Source organism: Rattus rattus, chromosome 17 (genome assembly GCF_011064425.1).
Source record: "Rattus rattus isolate New Zealand chromosome 17, Rrattus_CSIRO_v1, whole genome shotgun sequence".
NCBI classification, from domain to species: Eukaryota; Metazoa; Chordata; class Mammalia; order Rodentia; family Muridae; genus Rattus; species Rattus rattus.
In genome coordinates this window covers 44,735,445-44,752,533 of record NC_046170.1, presented here as the reverse complement: position 1 = coordinate 44,752,533, position 17,089 = coordinate 44,735,445, and the positions used below count along the sequence as shown (strand labels likewise).

The window sequence follows — 17,089 nt, the reverse complement described above, 5'->3', positions numbered from 1 at the left end:
GAGTTAGGATAAATTAGAAGTGACCTGAGAGACTTCCCCATCTAAAGGCCAGAAGCTTTAAACTACATAGAAGTCTCCATGCCTTATTTAAGCTCACTTCAGGTGGCTCCCCGAAAGCCCTGCAAAGTGTCTGCAGTCAGGGGTGGGTCCTTGTCTCCACTTAGGTCTAATCCTGTGGCAGGTCAAGGACCTGGCTGGTGGCTACCCCATGGAAGGTGGGCTCGCCTCACTTGAGGAATCCGGAAGGCATCCACCCTGTGGAAGGTGGGCTCACCTCGAGATAATATACTTTTTTTCCCCTAGAATTCCGGTCCCCTTGTGCAGCACCCTTGTGGTCCCACTGGGCCCCCAGACCTTTCCCAGCCAAGCTATTTTTGCCTTTCCTCTGCCTTTTTCTTGTGGTTGCTGGCCAAGGTCTACATATGCTTTAAAATTCCCTAACTAATGCTTTAGGCTTCCTTCTCTTGCCCTAAAGTCGTTCTGCCTGACTTATGGCTAACCCCACCATGTCTATGCTTACATCTCATCTCCGTTCTCCTCTCTACAAGATTTACAGCTTACCTGCCCTGGGGTTTCCCTTCTAAATACTAACCAATTGTCTGTAAGCTTTCATTTGAGTGCATTCTCCATCCCCAAGCCTGTTTGTGTCTGTTCCTAATTTTTTTTTAATGAGACTAAGAACCCCAAGAAAGAACCCCAATTTCTCCAGTACCATGTGATAGCTTTTCCAGGATGACTTTTTTCCTACCTTGTAATTCTTTAATCAGGAGATCCCTTTTCCTGTACACCTACATCATGTGACATATGCATACATGCATTCGTGTGTGTCTGTGTGTATGTACCTGTGCATGTGTGTATGTGCATGTACACGTGTGTATGCATGTGTGTATGTGTGTGTTTGTGTGTGTATGTGTGTATGTGTGTGTGTGTCTGTGTGTGTATACATGTGTGTATGTGTGTTTATGTGTGTGTGTGTGTGTGTGTGTGTGTGTTTGTGTGTGTGTGTGTGTGTGTGTGTGTTTGTGTGGGTGTGTGTGTGTGTGTGTATGTGTGTGAGTGTGTGTGTGTGTGTGTGTGTGTGTGTGTGTGTGTGTGTGTTGAGGGTTGATGGGCAAGAACCTAACCTCCTGCCTGAGCTGCCTCTTGTTTACTGTGCCCTGCCATTTTCCTCAGTCATGTAATAAGGTTTCTGTAATAACCACCTTTCAACGAAAAAAAAAATCTCATTCCTACAGTCAAGGGAAGACAGGTAACTGAGTTGACTTCTCCAGTAGTTGGCAAGCAATCAGCATTTAGGAGTTGCCAGGCTGTGACACTATCCAAAACCCTGAACTGCTCAAGTACACACACACACACACACGCACACACACACACACACACACACACACACACACACACACACACAGTTACAGTTACAACCTCAAATTCGATTTGAGCCCCAAGATGTCTGCTCTGTTGCTAGGTCTCATTAGCTCTCCTATAGCTTGAGGTAAACCAGATGGGACTACCACCGTGCAGGAGCTCAGTGGATGGGCTAACGCCTTTCCTTGGCTTACTCGTGCAGTCACAGCCTCTGGGCCATTTTCCAGAATAGTTTCTTTGCAAATGCATTCCAGGGATGCTCTATGGTCTGTATCTTCCCTTCAAAAATTCAGTCTTCATAAGGAATCATTCCCTCAGACAAATGCCCGCCCAACACACAAAGAGTATCTCCCACATCTATGCGAAATAGATTCCGTGACAAGCTTCACTTTCCACACCCGTGCTGAGAGCTTCAGTCACTGTGCAGACTCCACTAAGCAGAGAGACACACATTAAGACTCCAAGGGTGCCCCTTTCTTATACTGGAGAATAGAAATATTCATCTAATTCCTCACTATGGTCACACCCTGAGTGGGTGGGCTTCTCTTTTAAAAGCATCCAGATGTCTGTAGGGGCAGAAGGCATCTGAATCATTTGGACCTCGTTAGGTCTGAGCAAGACACGAGTTGTCTTCAAGTACCCAATGCTCACTTAAAGCAGGCTTTGAGATGCAAGCTTACAGCAAACATGTTCGGTTTTATTTAGTGTTCAACAGAACCAAAACCTTCCCTGGCAAGGGAAAAAGCCTGACCAATTGCACAGTGAGAATGCCCCCCCCCGGTCCCCATGCACATGAAGGACCTAGGAAACTGCCTCTTGTGTGGTAGGATTATTCAGGAGGTTAGGGCTGCTTCTCCTCAACATGCTGGGCTTGGGCATCAAAGTCGAGCAAAGCAGGAGCTAGGACAGGCTCAGTGGGTAGTAAGGCTGCACAAGCAAGAGGGCCCTTGTAAAAGAGAACTCATGTCAAAGGCCAGGTGTGCTGGTGTGCACTCTACATCCCAGCATGGGGAGGTTGAGACACAAAGGTCCTCAGGGTTCACTGACCAACCAGTCTAGCCTGTGTGGTCAGTTCCAGGCCAATGCTCTTTTCTCAAGAAACAAAATACAGTACCTGAGGGATGGCACACAAAGGTTACCTCTAGCCTTTGCACAGACACACATACATATACACATTTACATACACACATACACACATTTAAATACATGCACATGAGCACATATAGACACACATACACACATATACATACATGCACACATATATACACATACTCACACATATATACACATACATACACATATGCATACATACATGCACACACATATATACACACACATACATGCATGGACACATAAACACAATACACATTTACATACACACATACACATTTAAATACATGCATGAGCACATATAGACACATACACACACATATATATACATGCACACACATACTTACACATACATGCATGGACACATATGACATAATGCACACACATATACACACACATACACAATACACACATACACAATACACACACACATACACACACACATATATACACTCATATACACATGTACACACAAACACATATACATCATGCACACACATATACACACTCATAACACATATATACACACATGCACATAGACACATACATACATATGCATATACATATACATGCACACACATATACACACACATGCATACGTGCATACACATATATACACATAACACATATATACACACATGCACATACATAGATGCATACACACATATGCATATACATATACATGCACACACATATACACACACACTCATACATGCATACACATAGACACACATAATACATATATACACACATGCACATAGACACATACATACATATGCATATACATATACATGCACACACATATACACACACATATATACATACACTTACATAGACATAGACACACAAATTAAAAATGCACAAAACCAAGCTTGAGCAGAGCAGAGTCCAATAGGACCTTCTGAGGAAAGTCAGTCAGCAAATGAGATCATCAGACGGTGCCTGAACAATTTCCCTGCGTGAAGATTCAGAGTCTGGAGGCAGCAAACTGTCAGGGCTCCTTTGTATATGGAAGTGCAGACAGGAGCTGGAGAGGTGGCTCAGTGGTTAACAGCACTCACTGTTCTTCCAGAGAACCCGAGTTGGGCACTCACACTAAGCAGCTCACAGTCACCTCTAGCTACAGCTCCAGGGATCTGCCACGTTCTAGCTTCCGTGGATACCCCCATGTGTGTGGCATACACAGACATACAAATAAAAATAAAACTTTTAAACCATTTTTTCTAAAAAAAGAAAGTGCAGACAGACCACAGCTGGGGACTCCGCCGTGGGAACAGGCTCCAAGACATCTGTGGCCAAGGATTATTCCGACTGGCAGAGTGAGGCAGACCTAGGAGAACAGGACTGAGTGCCACCTGTCACCCATGTGTGCTTCAAGTCTTAAACTGTGAACTTCTGAGTGTAACACAGACAAACCTGCATGACAGTGAGACCCTGAGAGCGACCTTTTTCAAAGGCGCTCCTTTCCCGGAGTCTGGATGTTGCCATCCCAACAAGCACTGCTTTGTCCTGTAGTCATGGTAGCTGCAGCTTGCCGGGAGACGATGGCACTGATGGTGGGGCCTGCCTCTCAGGAGACAATGCGATATCCCCAGATGGAGCAGGGTTAGGTCCATGTTTCTTTCTCATACTGTAGCTCCACCTTGTCAGCATCTGCCCCTGATTTATGTCATAGGGATGAGGCCTGCTTTGTTAGGAGCAGGGTCCCCATAAATTCGAGGAATAGAGGAAGTAGCTGGTGGATAGAGAAAGAGAGGACCAGTATAGACAGACAGAACAGCATCAAACTGAAGGGATAGCAAGACAAATGCGTGTGTGTGTGTGTATCTAGCCATACATACATACATATGCATGTATATATCTGTATATATACACACACATATATATGCATACATATATGTAAACACATGTAGATATATGTGTGCACATTGTGTACATATATGCACACATGTATACACAGTGTGTACATATATGTTGTGTGTACATGTATGCACACATACATGTGTGTATACAGGCATATGTGCACATACACTTATATGTACACATGTATGTACATGCATGTAGATGTGAGTATAGTATGTATGTATGTATGTATGTATGTATGTATGTATGTATGGCAAATGCCTGCTCTACGCAACCAGGCCTATTGCCTGTTCTAACCTGGATAGTTCGTCCTGGCTCACAACTAGCCTCTGGGAGCCAGGAAAATCCTGTCTTTACCTGCCCTGGACCTGTTTAGGAACTAGATGTGGCCTAGGTATGATGAAGATGATGGTGAAGTATATGACCATTTCCAGTCATGGGAAGCCCTGCGGGGGTGGAAGGGGCAGAGTCTCTCAGCTGCCAGAGGGCAACAGTGTGCATTTGTTAGTGAAGCCTGTGTTGCTGGTGTGTGAGTAAGTCACCCTGTGGTGACGGTGACCACTCTGCTGCCTGTCTATCCCTCAGCCTTTGCTAGCAAAGAGTCTCCATGGTGGAAGACTCTGGGAGCCCTGAGGTTTGTTTTCTCTGATGCACTGAGCTATGGTTAATTAATGGAGGGAGAGCAGGTGCCCCAACCCTGGGCCCTGGAGCACAGAGAGTGATTCCACGTTTTTCCAAAAGTACAGGAAGCAGGCAGATCAGAGGAACCAACTTCCTTCCCTGGGGCAGGTGAAGGAGACTGGCAGCAGGCCGGGACATTAATTAACAGAAAAGGACCAGCAGGAAGGAGCCTCTCACTGGCTATGAAGGAAAGCCCTCCCTTACCCACCTGCTCCCTGCATCATACCCAGAGGCCAAGGCCAGGCTGGAGGGCAGAGAGCCTGAATTCTTATTGGTTGAGTGATTTCTAAACCTATTTATGCCAATTGTACTTAAAATCCTAATTATACCATTTACATATGTACCATACAAAGCAATGCCCTGTTATTGCAAAAAGAAAAGTTCTTATGCACACTGTTTTAACGGAAAACCTTGGAAAGAGAGGGAGAGAGGAGCTGGAGCCCAGAGCCTGCTTTGCAAGGGTCTCTTAACTTTAGGTTCTGTCCACTTTAAAGATACCACAACTGGAAATTGGATGATAGCTTACAGGTAAGGCGTGGGCAAGAAGGGGCCCTCGAAAGTCACTCGGGAGACTCCTCAAAAGACCTCGATCCACTTGCTATAGTGAGTGATTAGCAAGTGAATGTCTGTGTTTTCACTGTCGGAAACAGAAGACTCCAGGGGCTTGCTGCAGGTGGACAGAGTCCCACACAGGGGAAGGGACACAACAGAGATGGTTCAAGAGGTCTCTGAGCAGATGGCATTGATACATTCTTGTTTGCTGCTATTCTTAGGTCCTCCCTGTGGTCCAAGCACAGTCCTCTGCACCTGCACCTACACCTGCCACCTGCACCTGCACCTGCACCTGCACCTGGACCTGGACCTGGACCTGCACCCGCACCTGCATGGGGCCTCTCATTGCTGTGGCCAAAATCCTTGTTTTAATTAACTGGAGAGAGAAAGGATTTGGTTTAGCTGTTGGGTTTGGACAAACAGTTTCCCAGAAAGTAACACGTATGTAGAATTCCTAAGAGAGACATCGTTCCCATCCAAGACTCAGGAATGCGGCCCAGTTTTCTGAATTTCCACCAGCATCGGTCTTTCGGCTCAGCTTTCAGCTTCTCTAACCTACACTTCCAAACTCTTCCCCATCCATCCAACAAACTAGTTCCAAAGTTTTAAGAGCCACCGAATCAAGGCCATTCACCAATGAACTGCCGACTTCTCATATCAATTTTCTGTACTGTGACTTTTCAGTGCTCTGACCTGTGGAGAATGTGGAGACGAACCTGGTAGAGGAAGAAATGGGGAGGAGGGGGTTGGGGATTTAGCTCAGTGGTAGAGCACTTGCCTAGCAAGCGGAAGGCCCTGGGTTCGGTCCTCAGCTCTGGGGGCGGGGGGAGCCGAAATGGGGAGGAGATCAAGGCGCCACAAACTCCTATGACTCTTTAAAGAGTCCTGATATATGTATGATATAACATGACTGTTAGCATTCTGTCTGAGCTCCACCCCCACAGTTACCTGGCCAGGTATGCCTGACTGTAAAAGGGGCTGCTTGCCCCTTCGTTGCTCTCTTGCTCTTACCCTTTTCCCTTTCTCCCTTCTCTCCCCATTCCCCTCCCTTCCCAACTTCCCTCCACATGCTCATGGCCAGTCTCTCTTCTTCTTTTCTTTCTTTCTTTCCTTTCTTTCTTTCTTTCTTTCTTTCTTTTTCTTTCTTCTTCTTCTTCTTCTTCTTCTTCTTCTTCCTTCTTCTTCCTCCTCCTCTTCCTCCTCTTCCTTCTCCTCCTCCTCCTCTTCCTCCCCCCTCTTCCTCCTCCTCTTCTTCTCCCTCCTCCTCTCCTTTCCTCTCTCGTCCCTCTCCCTTGTCTTACATTAAACCTCTCCATGTGGAACCATGTTGGCCTAATCTGGACTTGAGCTGAGATCTCTACCCCCAACAGTGGCTCACGGCAGACCGGTGAGACAAGACAAAGAACCCAGGCCAGGGCTGTGGCTGCTTTCCTGTCTTCACAGAAATCTCCATGGGGGATTGGACTCTCCTTGACAGGCTCCTGGACAGGCAAGTCAGATTTGACTAAACAACACAGGTTGCACCCCAATTTGCCCTTGAATACATAAACATACCCTAATTGGCTGAAAGGCTATCTATAAACGCATGGAATAAACACTAAAGTCAGCTCTGCACTCTGATGCTGGTCTCTGGGGTCTGAATCCTGGACATCTTTGTGGGCTCCATCTCTACTTTCCCCCACTTTCTGGTCCCTGCCCTCACAGTGGCCAAAGCATCCATCATCCATCCTTTGCTGTGTAAAGAGATCAAGGGTTTGTTTGGGCTCATTGATAAGAAGATTTCAATACTTGGCTGCCTGGCGCCCTGTCCCTGGGCAGAGCTTGATGGCCCTGGAATGGCAGGGCAGGTGACCTTTCGCCTTCTTACCTTGTGTCTTAGTTTCGTGGGTGTTGTTATGATAAAAATATGTTAGGAGAAGCAACTAAAGGGAGAAAGGGTTCGTTCTACACCACAGGTCAGGGCTATAGTCCCTCATGATGAGGCGGTCACAGAGGCAGGTATTGGTGGTATTCTGTCTAAGCTCCACCCCCACAGCCACCTGGCAACTGCCAGGTTTGCTCCGCCCACAGTTGCCTGGCAACAGCCAGCTGTGCCTGACTATAAAGGGTGCCACTTGCCCCCTCCTCTCCCTCTTGCTCTCTCTTACTCTTCCTCTTCTGCCCTCTTTGTCCCTGTCTCTTTTCTCCCCACCCCCATGCCCACCTCCACGTGCTCTGTCCTGGATGTGGGCCAGGCCGAGATTTCTAGCCCATCAGCAGGGGCTTGTGTTAGGTGGTCACTTTGTAACCACAGTCAACAAGCAAAGAAGGAAATGAATGGTGGCACCTATGGCTCAGTTCCCTTTCTCTGCTGGTGCAGTACCACAGTTGGTAGTTGGTACCTCTCACTCCTGTAGGTGAGGAGGACATGGTTGAAGGAGTAGGAAGCAGGTTAGTCACACAGCACCTCTAATTAGGGAACAGAGAATGAACAGGAAGTAGGGCCTTGCCGCAACACCTCAAAATGTTTGTCCTCGGTGACCTACTTCCTCAAAGAGGCTCTGCCACCTAAAGGTTCCAGCCCTCCCCAGGAGTGCTGGGGACCAAGAGCATGAAGGGAACATTTCACAGGCAAAGCGATCAGGAAGGAGAAGGCAAAACGAAAAGGGGTGAGAGACGATGTGCCCACCAAAGGCCACCCCCCAATGACCCAGGCTGCACCTCCTATATTTCCCCCAGCTTCTCAAAATATCAGCAGTCGCTAAGGTTCAAGCCCTAACACGTGAACTTTCAGAGGGATGATTCTTGTCCAAGTCATAACACTGTCCATTCTCCCTCAAAACAGGACATCCAAAACAATCAATCACACAGACAAACAAACACAAGGAAAAGACAAAAACAAAACAAAACAAACAAAAACAACAAACAAACAAACAAAAAAAACCCCAGAGTTTTCCCTGAGATATTTCTAAATATCTGTGTCTCTTAAAACTTTGATTAAATAAATTGGTCACACTTTCCCCCTTTGTCAACCTATCCTCTGTGAGACATGATCCTATGGTGGCTGGGGAAGGATACCCCTGACATCCTGGTCACCAGCCTCAGAAGAGACAGAGCCATGGTATCTGCTCTGTCTTTACTGCTGGTTTCTTTGCTCGCAGAAACAGTAGCAACTTTCTGGTTGCTAAACGCACGGAGTGGGGTACCTCCATGGTGCCAGCTTCTCTCTGGCTTATTATAACTTGCTTGATGGCAGCTTCTGGCTTGGAAAGGACACAGCTCAGAGGGGAATCAGAGGGAGTCATGCTGTCCAGGGAACTAGGCAAGAGGGGAGCTCATTAGAGCAAGAAAAGCAGCTGGCGTGGGCAGGCAGGCAGGCTACGGTCTGGAAAGAAAGAATCCCAAAGGTATTGGGGTCAGAACAGTCAGCATGGGCAGCGCCCCTTCAGTACGGGAGCCCAGAAGGCCGATTTCCCCGGCTTCTGCCTGGCTCTGGTGCAGTGTCGAACCATCTATAAAGCAGGGCCAATAACAGCCTAAGGCTCGGTAGAGAGCTCCCAGGACAGTGGAAAAGAAAGGGTTCTCACAATCTATGCACATGTGTGCCTTAGCTGGACTTGTCCAGACTTCCCCTGGAACAAGGCTTCAAGCGAAGGGTTTTGCCTTCACGGACTCAGCTGCAGAATGGAGGTAATGGTTTTGAGTAGCCTGGCAGGGACCTTCTGCCACAGGGCTGGTGTTCACTCGCTGACAGTGTGCGTCTGAAATGCGTATCACTGTGCTGGCCAGATAAGCAAGGAAAGGCTTTGAAAGTGTCTCCCCACGGACCTCTGTGAGAAGCCCGTGATTTGTCATGGAACATTTGGATTGAAAGGCAATTGCCTGCCCCCAGGGTGCCGTGCTTCAATAGCAAAACCAGTGTGGGGTGGCCCAGCACACAGTCTTGCTAAGCCAAACACACCTGGAGCTGCAAAGCAAAGAAATTTTGCCTCAAGATAAACACATCATTCCCCAGACTTCAATAGCGCCCCCTCCCAAAGTGAGACAAGAAGGCAAAACCACCTTTATCGGGAGACCCCTAACAGTTACACCTCTGAGCCTCAGGGGTCTAAAGCCTTCCAGCAAACACAAGCAAGGCATCCCCCTTTGTAAACCTTTCTCTCCTTAGGCACAGCTCCTGTTCACTGCTCAGTTCTCCTCTGATAATGGGAGCAAACTGGATTAGCAAACGCTGTTTTAGGTGTTGTGGCCTCCAGAAAGGCAGAGACACAGAGATCAGCACGAGCTAGGCTTTACCTCAGGCACAGACTGCTCTGCGAGCGCACACACCTCACTGTGGCAGGCTGAGCCCTCTGAAGTAGTGAGCCCAAAACACTCTTTCCTCTCCTGATTCTGTCAGGCATTTGGCTATGGTAACAGGAAAGGTCATTAATGCAACTAAAAACTTAGTTCTGATTATTTTCTCTCGATCTTTATAGCCGTTGTTATTTTTGCATGTGTCTGAGTGTGTATGTGCAGGTTACGTGTGTAGGAGTTTGCATGCATGTTCGTGCATGTGAGAAGGGTGTGCACGGGTGTATGTGTATGTACAGGGAGACCACTCATGTGTGTGTGTGTCTGTGTCTGTGTGTGTGTGTATGTGTGTGTGTATACAGAGAGACCACGTGTGTGTGTGTGTGTGTGTGTGTGTGTGTGTGTGTGTGTACAGGGAGACCACTCTGTGTGTGTGTGTGTGTGTGTGTGTGTATACAGAGAGATCATGTGTGTGTGTGTGTGTGTGTATACAGAGAGATCACGTGTGTGTCTGTGTCTGTGTGTGTGTGTGTATACAGAGAGACCGTGTGTGTGTGTGTGTGTGTGTGTGTGTGTGTGTGTGTGTGTGTGTGTGTACAGGGAGACCACTCTGTGTGTGTGTGTGTGTGTGTGTGTGTGTGTGTGTGTACAGGGTAGGACCACTCTGTGTGTGTGTGTGTGTGTGTGTGTGTGTGTGTGTGTGTGTGTGCATATGGAGGCCAGAGTCAACTTCAGGTATCGGTTCTTGTTTCCTTGTGAGACAGGGCCTCTCACCAGTTAGGCAAGCACAGCAAATACCAGGGATCCTCCTGTGTCCACTCCACCCCAAGCCCCCCCGCCCAGTGCTGGGGTTACAAGCCTGCATTCCCATGACCAACCTATTATGTGGGTACAGGGAATTTAACTCAGGTCCTCACACATGCAGAGCAAGCACTTTACCCAGTGAGCAGTCCTCAGCCCTGTTGTTACTGGTGGTGTTTCAGTGGGTAAGAAGGTGTGGCCCTACCATCAGCACACAGAACCCAACCAGAGAGACTCCGGGCTCAGGCCTCCATGCTCTGCCTCTTCTGCTCTGAGCTCAGTCTTTCCTCCTCTGAGCCCTCTGAGTCCTGAGCCAAGTCCACCTTTTCATATACAGCCCTGAGTTTAAAGCAGGCAGACATTGCTTTAAACTCTTAAGTCACTTCTGGAAAGTTATGTGCAATAATATTCATTCCTTTCTTTGCTGAGTTTAAAGCAGGAAGACATTGCTTTAAACTCTTAAGTCACTTCTGGAAAGTTATGTGCAATAATATTCATTCCTTTCTTTGCTGAAAAGCCATGATTCAGATATATACACCATCAGGTGACAACACCACAGCCATGATTCAGATATATACACTGTCAGGTGACTACACAATAGGACAGAACACATCTCTCACCCCTCCCAGATTCTTTTCCCCAGATACTGGACAACAAGACTGGTCTCTGGTCCTGTCATCTTGCCCTTCCCAAAAAGACATTATCCTAAGATCCAAGACACTCATGAATCCAAGAGGAACCCAGAGTGACACATTTCTTGGGGACATGCATTCAAATATAGGACCAGGGCCAGTTCTCACCCAGTATAGACACAGTAACCAGATGTTGTGCACAGGGCACAGGATCTGTAACGTAACAGCTCTGGTCCCACCCAGGGTCAGGAAGCCCATGGACTGGCCAGGGTGCTGTCCCTACCATGTATTACTGAGTCTTGACAAAGGGGAAGGGATACAACAAGGCTGGAAAGTCTAGGTGAGATAACATGAGGCTGGCGGCAGCTATAACCAACCTCTTCTCTAACAATGTCAAGACCTGAGAGAATGCTTGAAAGCCAACATACAGGGAGCTTGGAAGCCTCAGAGGGAAGGAAAGCATGCATTTGGGGAAGCCCCTCTGGACATAGGGTAGGAGGGCGTAGAAAGGGGAAAGGGAGAGGTGAGGGAACCTTCTCCACTGGTCAGGGTCAGCCTCTGATTTAAAAAAAAATAAGGGGTTGGGGATTTAGCTCAGTGGTAGAGCGCTTGCCTAGAAAGCGCAAGGCCCTGGGTTCGGTCCCCAGCTCCGAAAAAAAGAACCAAAAAAAAAAAAAAAAAAGTAAAATCACATTCTAATAGAAATGCACATTTTCAGGCAAAGTTTATCAGAATGTGTGAGGCCAAACAATGGAACAAGTGTTCTGTTCTTTGTTTTGTTTTGATTTCATAAAATCAGGAACCACAAACATTAGTCATGATCTGTTTTCTGTGAAAATGACATGTATACGTGCATTAGAATGTTTGAATTCGTCAACAATACATTGTAACTTATAGGTTCCAGAGACACAATAAAACATATTAATTTCCTTAGAATTTAAACTATGGTTAAAAAGAAAGTGAATATGCCAAGCTTTTCTTTTTGTTTTTCTATATTTTAAGCTATATTTGAGGGTCTGTGGAGACACTGTAACATGAGGGTCTGTGGAACACTGTACTGTAACATGAGGGTCTGTGGAAACACTGTAACATGAGGGTCTGTGGAAACACTGCAATGTGAGGGTCTGTGGAAACACTGCAACATGAGGGTCTGTGGAAACACTGTAACGTGAGGGTCTGTGGAAACACTGTAATGTGAGGGTCTGTGGAAACACTGTAATGTGAGAGTCTGTGGAAACACTCTAAGCTCCATTTGTTCCTATCCCCAAACTGCATACGATGAACCCCTGACAAAGCACACACAGGACGAACCTCTTCCCGTGGGCCTGCAGCACAGTGTGGTAAGGAAGCTGAATAAGTGTTCCACTCACAGAGTACCTGCAAGGGGGACTTTTCCTCTTCGGGGTGGGGTGTTCTAGGGACAGCCTGGGCAGCTGTCTGAGCCGCCTCTCCTGTGCTGTGCACCTGCTTCTCATCCTCCACATGTGAGCTGCTGCCTGCTTCCTGGATCTCTAGGCTCTGCATCAGCAACTGACACGCCTCCAAGTCCGCTTTCCACACTCTCTCAAGCAGCGGGCACCTGCAGCTAAGACAGAGGCAGCAGGCATGGACATTAGCCCAGCGATGGCTCACCCTACCCGTCAACGGTGTGCTTGTGTCAGAGGCCACTTCACACCCTCCAACATCATTTTACAGAGGCAAAACATATCAACTGGGGGACACAGAGGGACCAAACCTGTGTGTCTCTGCTCATGGTGACATTCACGTGGGTCCTTCCTAGCTGCCTGGTCAGCAAGGACACCCAGAATCTCACCTATGCTTCCAAGAAGAGTTACCCAGTGTGGCACATCCTACCCTCTATTCTTGTTAGCGTCAACAAACCCGCCCGGCTCTGCCCAAGGCTTCTGCAGGTGCTGTTCCACTACCTGGGATCTCACTTCTCATCCTACCAGGAGATATTAAATCACACTTGTTACCCACTAACATACATATAGCCTGGTCCCAGGCCAGCAGGACTCTAACGTCACCTGCCATTCTGCTGTGCTCACCAGTACACACCCACGTATGCTTCCCACACAGAACCACAGTGTCTCAGACTCAGCTTACACAGTCCGCTTTGGGGGGAAGCTCTCTACTCTGTAGCCAGACATCTAGGGTGGACCCCTGAGCACACTGTCCAGCATGTGCTGCGAGGTAGAGACTGGAGAATCCCTGGGGTGTGCAGAGCACAGAGTCTCATGGAATGGCAGGCTCTGTGTCCAGTGAGTAAGTGGAGAGAAATAAAGGAAGATGTCTACTGTTAACCTGTGTCAATCCCCAAATCTCCTCTGCTAACTTCTACATGTGCATCATGGCATACATACACCAACACACACACACACACACACACACACACACACACACACACACACACACACACATGAAAACATACATACCAATGCATGCATAAACACACATATGCACATATACACACACACCAGTACATACACACATACACATATACACATAACACATACACACACATCACACACACAATGAATGAAACTTTTAAAAACGAAACAAAGTAAATAAGCTTGTACTACTACATTTCAAATTCAAGTGAAAAACAGGCTAATTTCCACAGAGGATAGAAAATATAAAAACCAACGCGAAGCAATGGAAAACGTGTTGGAGAGAGGGTTCAGTGGTTAAGAGCACTGGCTGCTCTTACAGAGGACCTGCGTTTAGTTACCAGTGTGTATGTCAGAACTGCCTGTAACTGCAGCTCCAGGGGCCCAGTGTCCTCTACTGCGCAGGCACCCACACTTAAGTGCACACACCCATGTGCACACACCCATGTGCACACACCCATGTGCACACATATATAATTAAAAGCTTAATCTTTTAAAAAATGGAAATGTTGAGTTGATGATAAAACTTACAGGTATTGACAAGTAATTAAACGTCTCCATCAAGTGCCTGGGGGACAGAACAGGACCTCAGAAAGGAACAGACAGGCAGTGGGCACACAGAGATGGTCTCAGGGAAACAGAGGTGAACCTTGTGGAGAAATGCACACCCAGACCCCAAGGCACCTCTTCAGATCTATTGAATTGGCTAAAAATAGGAACTGAGAGCTGACCAAAGCCGGGTTTGTGGGGGATTGTCCCTGCCATTCACGCCAGACTCATCCTTGCTCCTGCACACGGTGTGGCTCAGAAAACCACCTTCTCCACCCTCTGAGTCTCCGAGACAAACAACCCTTTCTCCTGTAAGCTGCTTGGGTCATGTGTCTTCTCAGGGCACAGGAGAGTAACTAAGATACTGTTTCACTAGCTGGTTAGAGACACAACCTTTGCTTGATTTTCCCCTCAGATTCATTGGCTTTTGTTCTTATCTTTGTGTCTCCTTTTTTTCCTTTCCTGTGTCTTACTTTCCATTGTTTCTCTTTAGCTCCTGCCCCCTTTTCCCTTCCAATCCTTTTTCTTGCTCTCTTACTGTTCTATTAAAGGCACCCAAGCGTCTATATTTCTGCCTGAGAAGTTCTCTAACCATATCCACACATGTACGTTTAAATCTTTGAATATTAAATACTTTAAAATATCGAGGGGAAAAAAAAGAAGCTTATTTCAAAGCCCTTATGCACTTGCTCTCGGAACTGCTCTAACATGTTCTAGGCCAGCATGACTGATTTCCAGAATTACAACTTTTATCATCCTGCAGACTTAATGTAGAGTCTTTGTTTTCTCTCCCGCTCTCCTCTTGAAACTGAAGCTATACACTTGTGTGTTTTCCAGTTTGGGACCCAACACAGTCAAAGCTTCTTTACAGCCTCTGCACCCCAGGAGCCAGTGGGAATCACAGGGCAAACGGCAGGGCTCTTATGGTTCCCAGGGAAAGAGGTCAACAATGTCCCCCATTAAAACCTGTGGAATGTCAGAGTAATTGGTGAAATATGGCGTGACTCTTGTCTGAGTGAAAGTGGAACTAGTCCTGAGCTGTCTCTAGGACACGCTCGCCAAAGTCTAGGTGCCAATTTCAGAGGTGCAAGGCATGTGGCAGATCGTGTATGTGGGTGTAAGGTGGCAGTGCTCCTTGTGGGATATGTGGTAATTTCTTCTGAGACATCTGCCTTTTGCATCGGTTTGTACTGAAGACAGTCATGGTTGGCTGTGTGTGGTGAAGATGCCTGCTCTTCCTGCCCAGGAGAGTAACTGGGTCATTAGCAAAAACTGCTTCACCAGTGACTCAGAGCCTCTGAGCCCTGGGAGGGCAGGGATGATATTTTGAGCTGTGGTAGCTCAGAGGTCTGGGTGGAGAGGTGGGCCCCAGCACAGCCATCACCTTCTCGAAGCTAAAGGAGGCCTGCAGAACCAACGGAGCACAGCCACGGAGGACCGAGTGTGGCCGTGCTCTGTGGGGGATGATGCTGGCATGCAGGGACTTGGGGTGGCAGCTTGCCTCTCTACTGAAGTAGGGACACCCTGGACACAGGGGCTCATGGGTGTGACCCCAGTACTTGTGAGGCTGAGGTAGAAAGATTACAGTTGATTTAATGCCAGACTTGACTGTGTAATGATGTCTGGGCCAGCCTGGGCTGGAGTGAGACATTCTCCCAAAACACAAACAACAACAACAAAACCCTGGGAACCTGAGTTCTGACACAGACGTCTGAGGTTTCAGCCCTTGTCACCAACCCATCCCTCCTGACTTACTTTCTTTTAAAGGAATTACCTCGACAGAAGCTACTGAAGCATGTGACTACATTCTTCCTATTCCCTGGGCAACTTAAATCTCCCACAGAGAGAAAAACGTCACTATTACAAGTGTTTACATTTTGTCCTTTGATTTACCTTATCTTTACTAATTAAAACTTTTAAGATGTATATTATGTGATTGGGTGTTTTGTCCGCATGTATGCCTGGTATCGGCAAAGGCTACAAAAGGGCATCCAGTCCTCAGGACTACGGTTACAGACCTTGTGAGCTGCCCAGTAAGTGCTGGGAATTGAACCTGGGTCCTCTGCAACAAAAACAAACAAACAAACAAACAAACAAACAAACAAAACAGCCAGTGCTCTTAACCACTGAGCCATTTCTCCAGCCTTTCACTTTCTCAGAAAGAAGTTAAACCTGATTGTATTGTATTGTGTGTGTGTGTGTGTGTGTGTGTGTGTGTGTGTGTGTGTGTGTGTGTGTGCCCGCGTGCATGCACATAGAAGCTAGAGGTCAGTCTCTGGTCTCTCACTGAACCTGGAGTTTGCAGATTCAGCTGTAATGACTGGCTGGAAGTACCAGGGATCTGCCCTTCTCAGCCCCTCCAGTGCTGGGATTTCCATCATGCCCCAGCCTATGGTATGGTGCAGCTTACACTCAAGGTGGGTTTTACCACCTCTGGAAACATTCTCACAGATGTGCCCAGAGGTGTACTGCAATCCCCTAGTCACTTCGCAATCCCACCAAACTGACAAGACAAAGAGCTCCGTTTCCACAATACTGGATGGTACCACAGGCGTATCGAGTCATTCTGCCATTTAGTCCCCAAACAACCTCACGATGTAGTACTACACTGTAGAGGCTTCAAAATTATACTTTGAAGCCTGCCATTCCTACAGCTGAACATCTAGTGTCTATCCTCTCTCTGGAGTCTGGGCTAACCTTGTCCACCGATCAGCTTGGTGGGCACAAGGCTCAGGACTGCCAAGAGAGGAAGGCCACGTGGTTTCCAAAGATCTTCTTGGATTCTTGTCCTGCAAGGCAGCTGCCCATGCTGGAGTCACAGCAGAGACAATGACCCTGAAAGCTCGGCTGACGGCTACCGTCAGCATGGGATCTCGA

At 47.4% G+C, this 17,089-nt stretch overlaps 1 protein-coding gene across 1 annotated transcript in view; it reads right to left on the bottom strand.

Annotated features, from left to right (window-relative positions):
- Positions 1-17,089, bottom strand: part of Disc1 (DISC1 scaffold protein) — a 203,678-nt gene that overhangs the window by 15,406 nt on the left and 171,183 nt on the right. Inside the window, exon 11 of the mRNA XM_032887977.1 lies at positions 12,651-12,858. Coding sequence (XP_032743868.1) covers positions 12,651-12,858 — 208 coding nt within the window. The remainder of the gene's footprint in view (positions 1-12,650; positions 12,859-17,089) is intronic.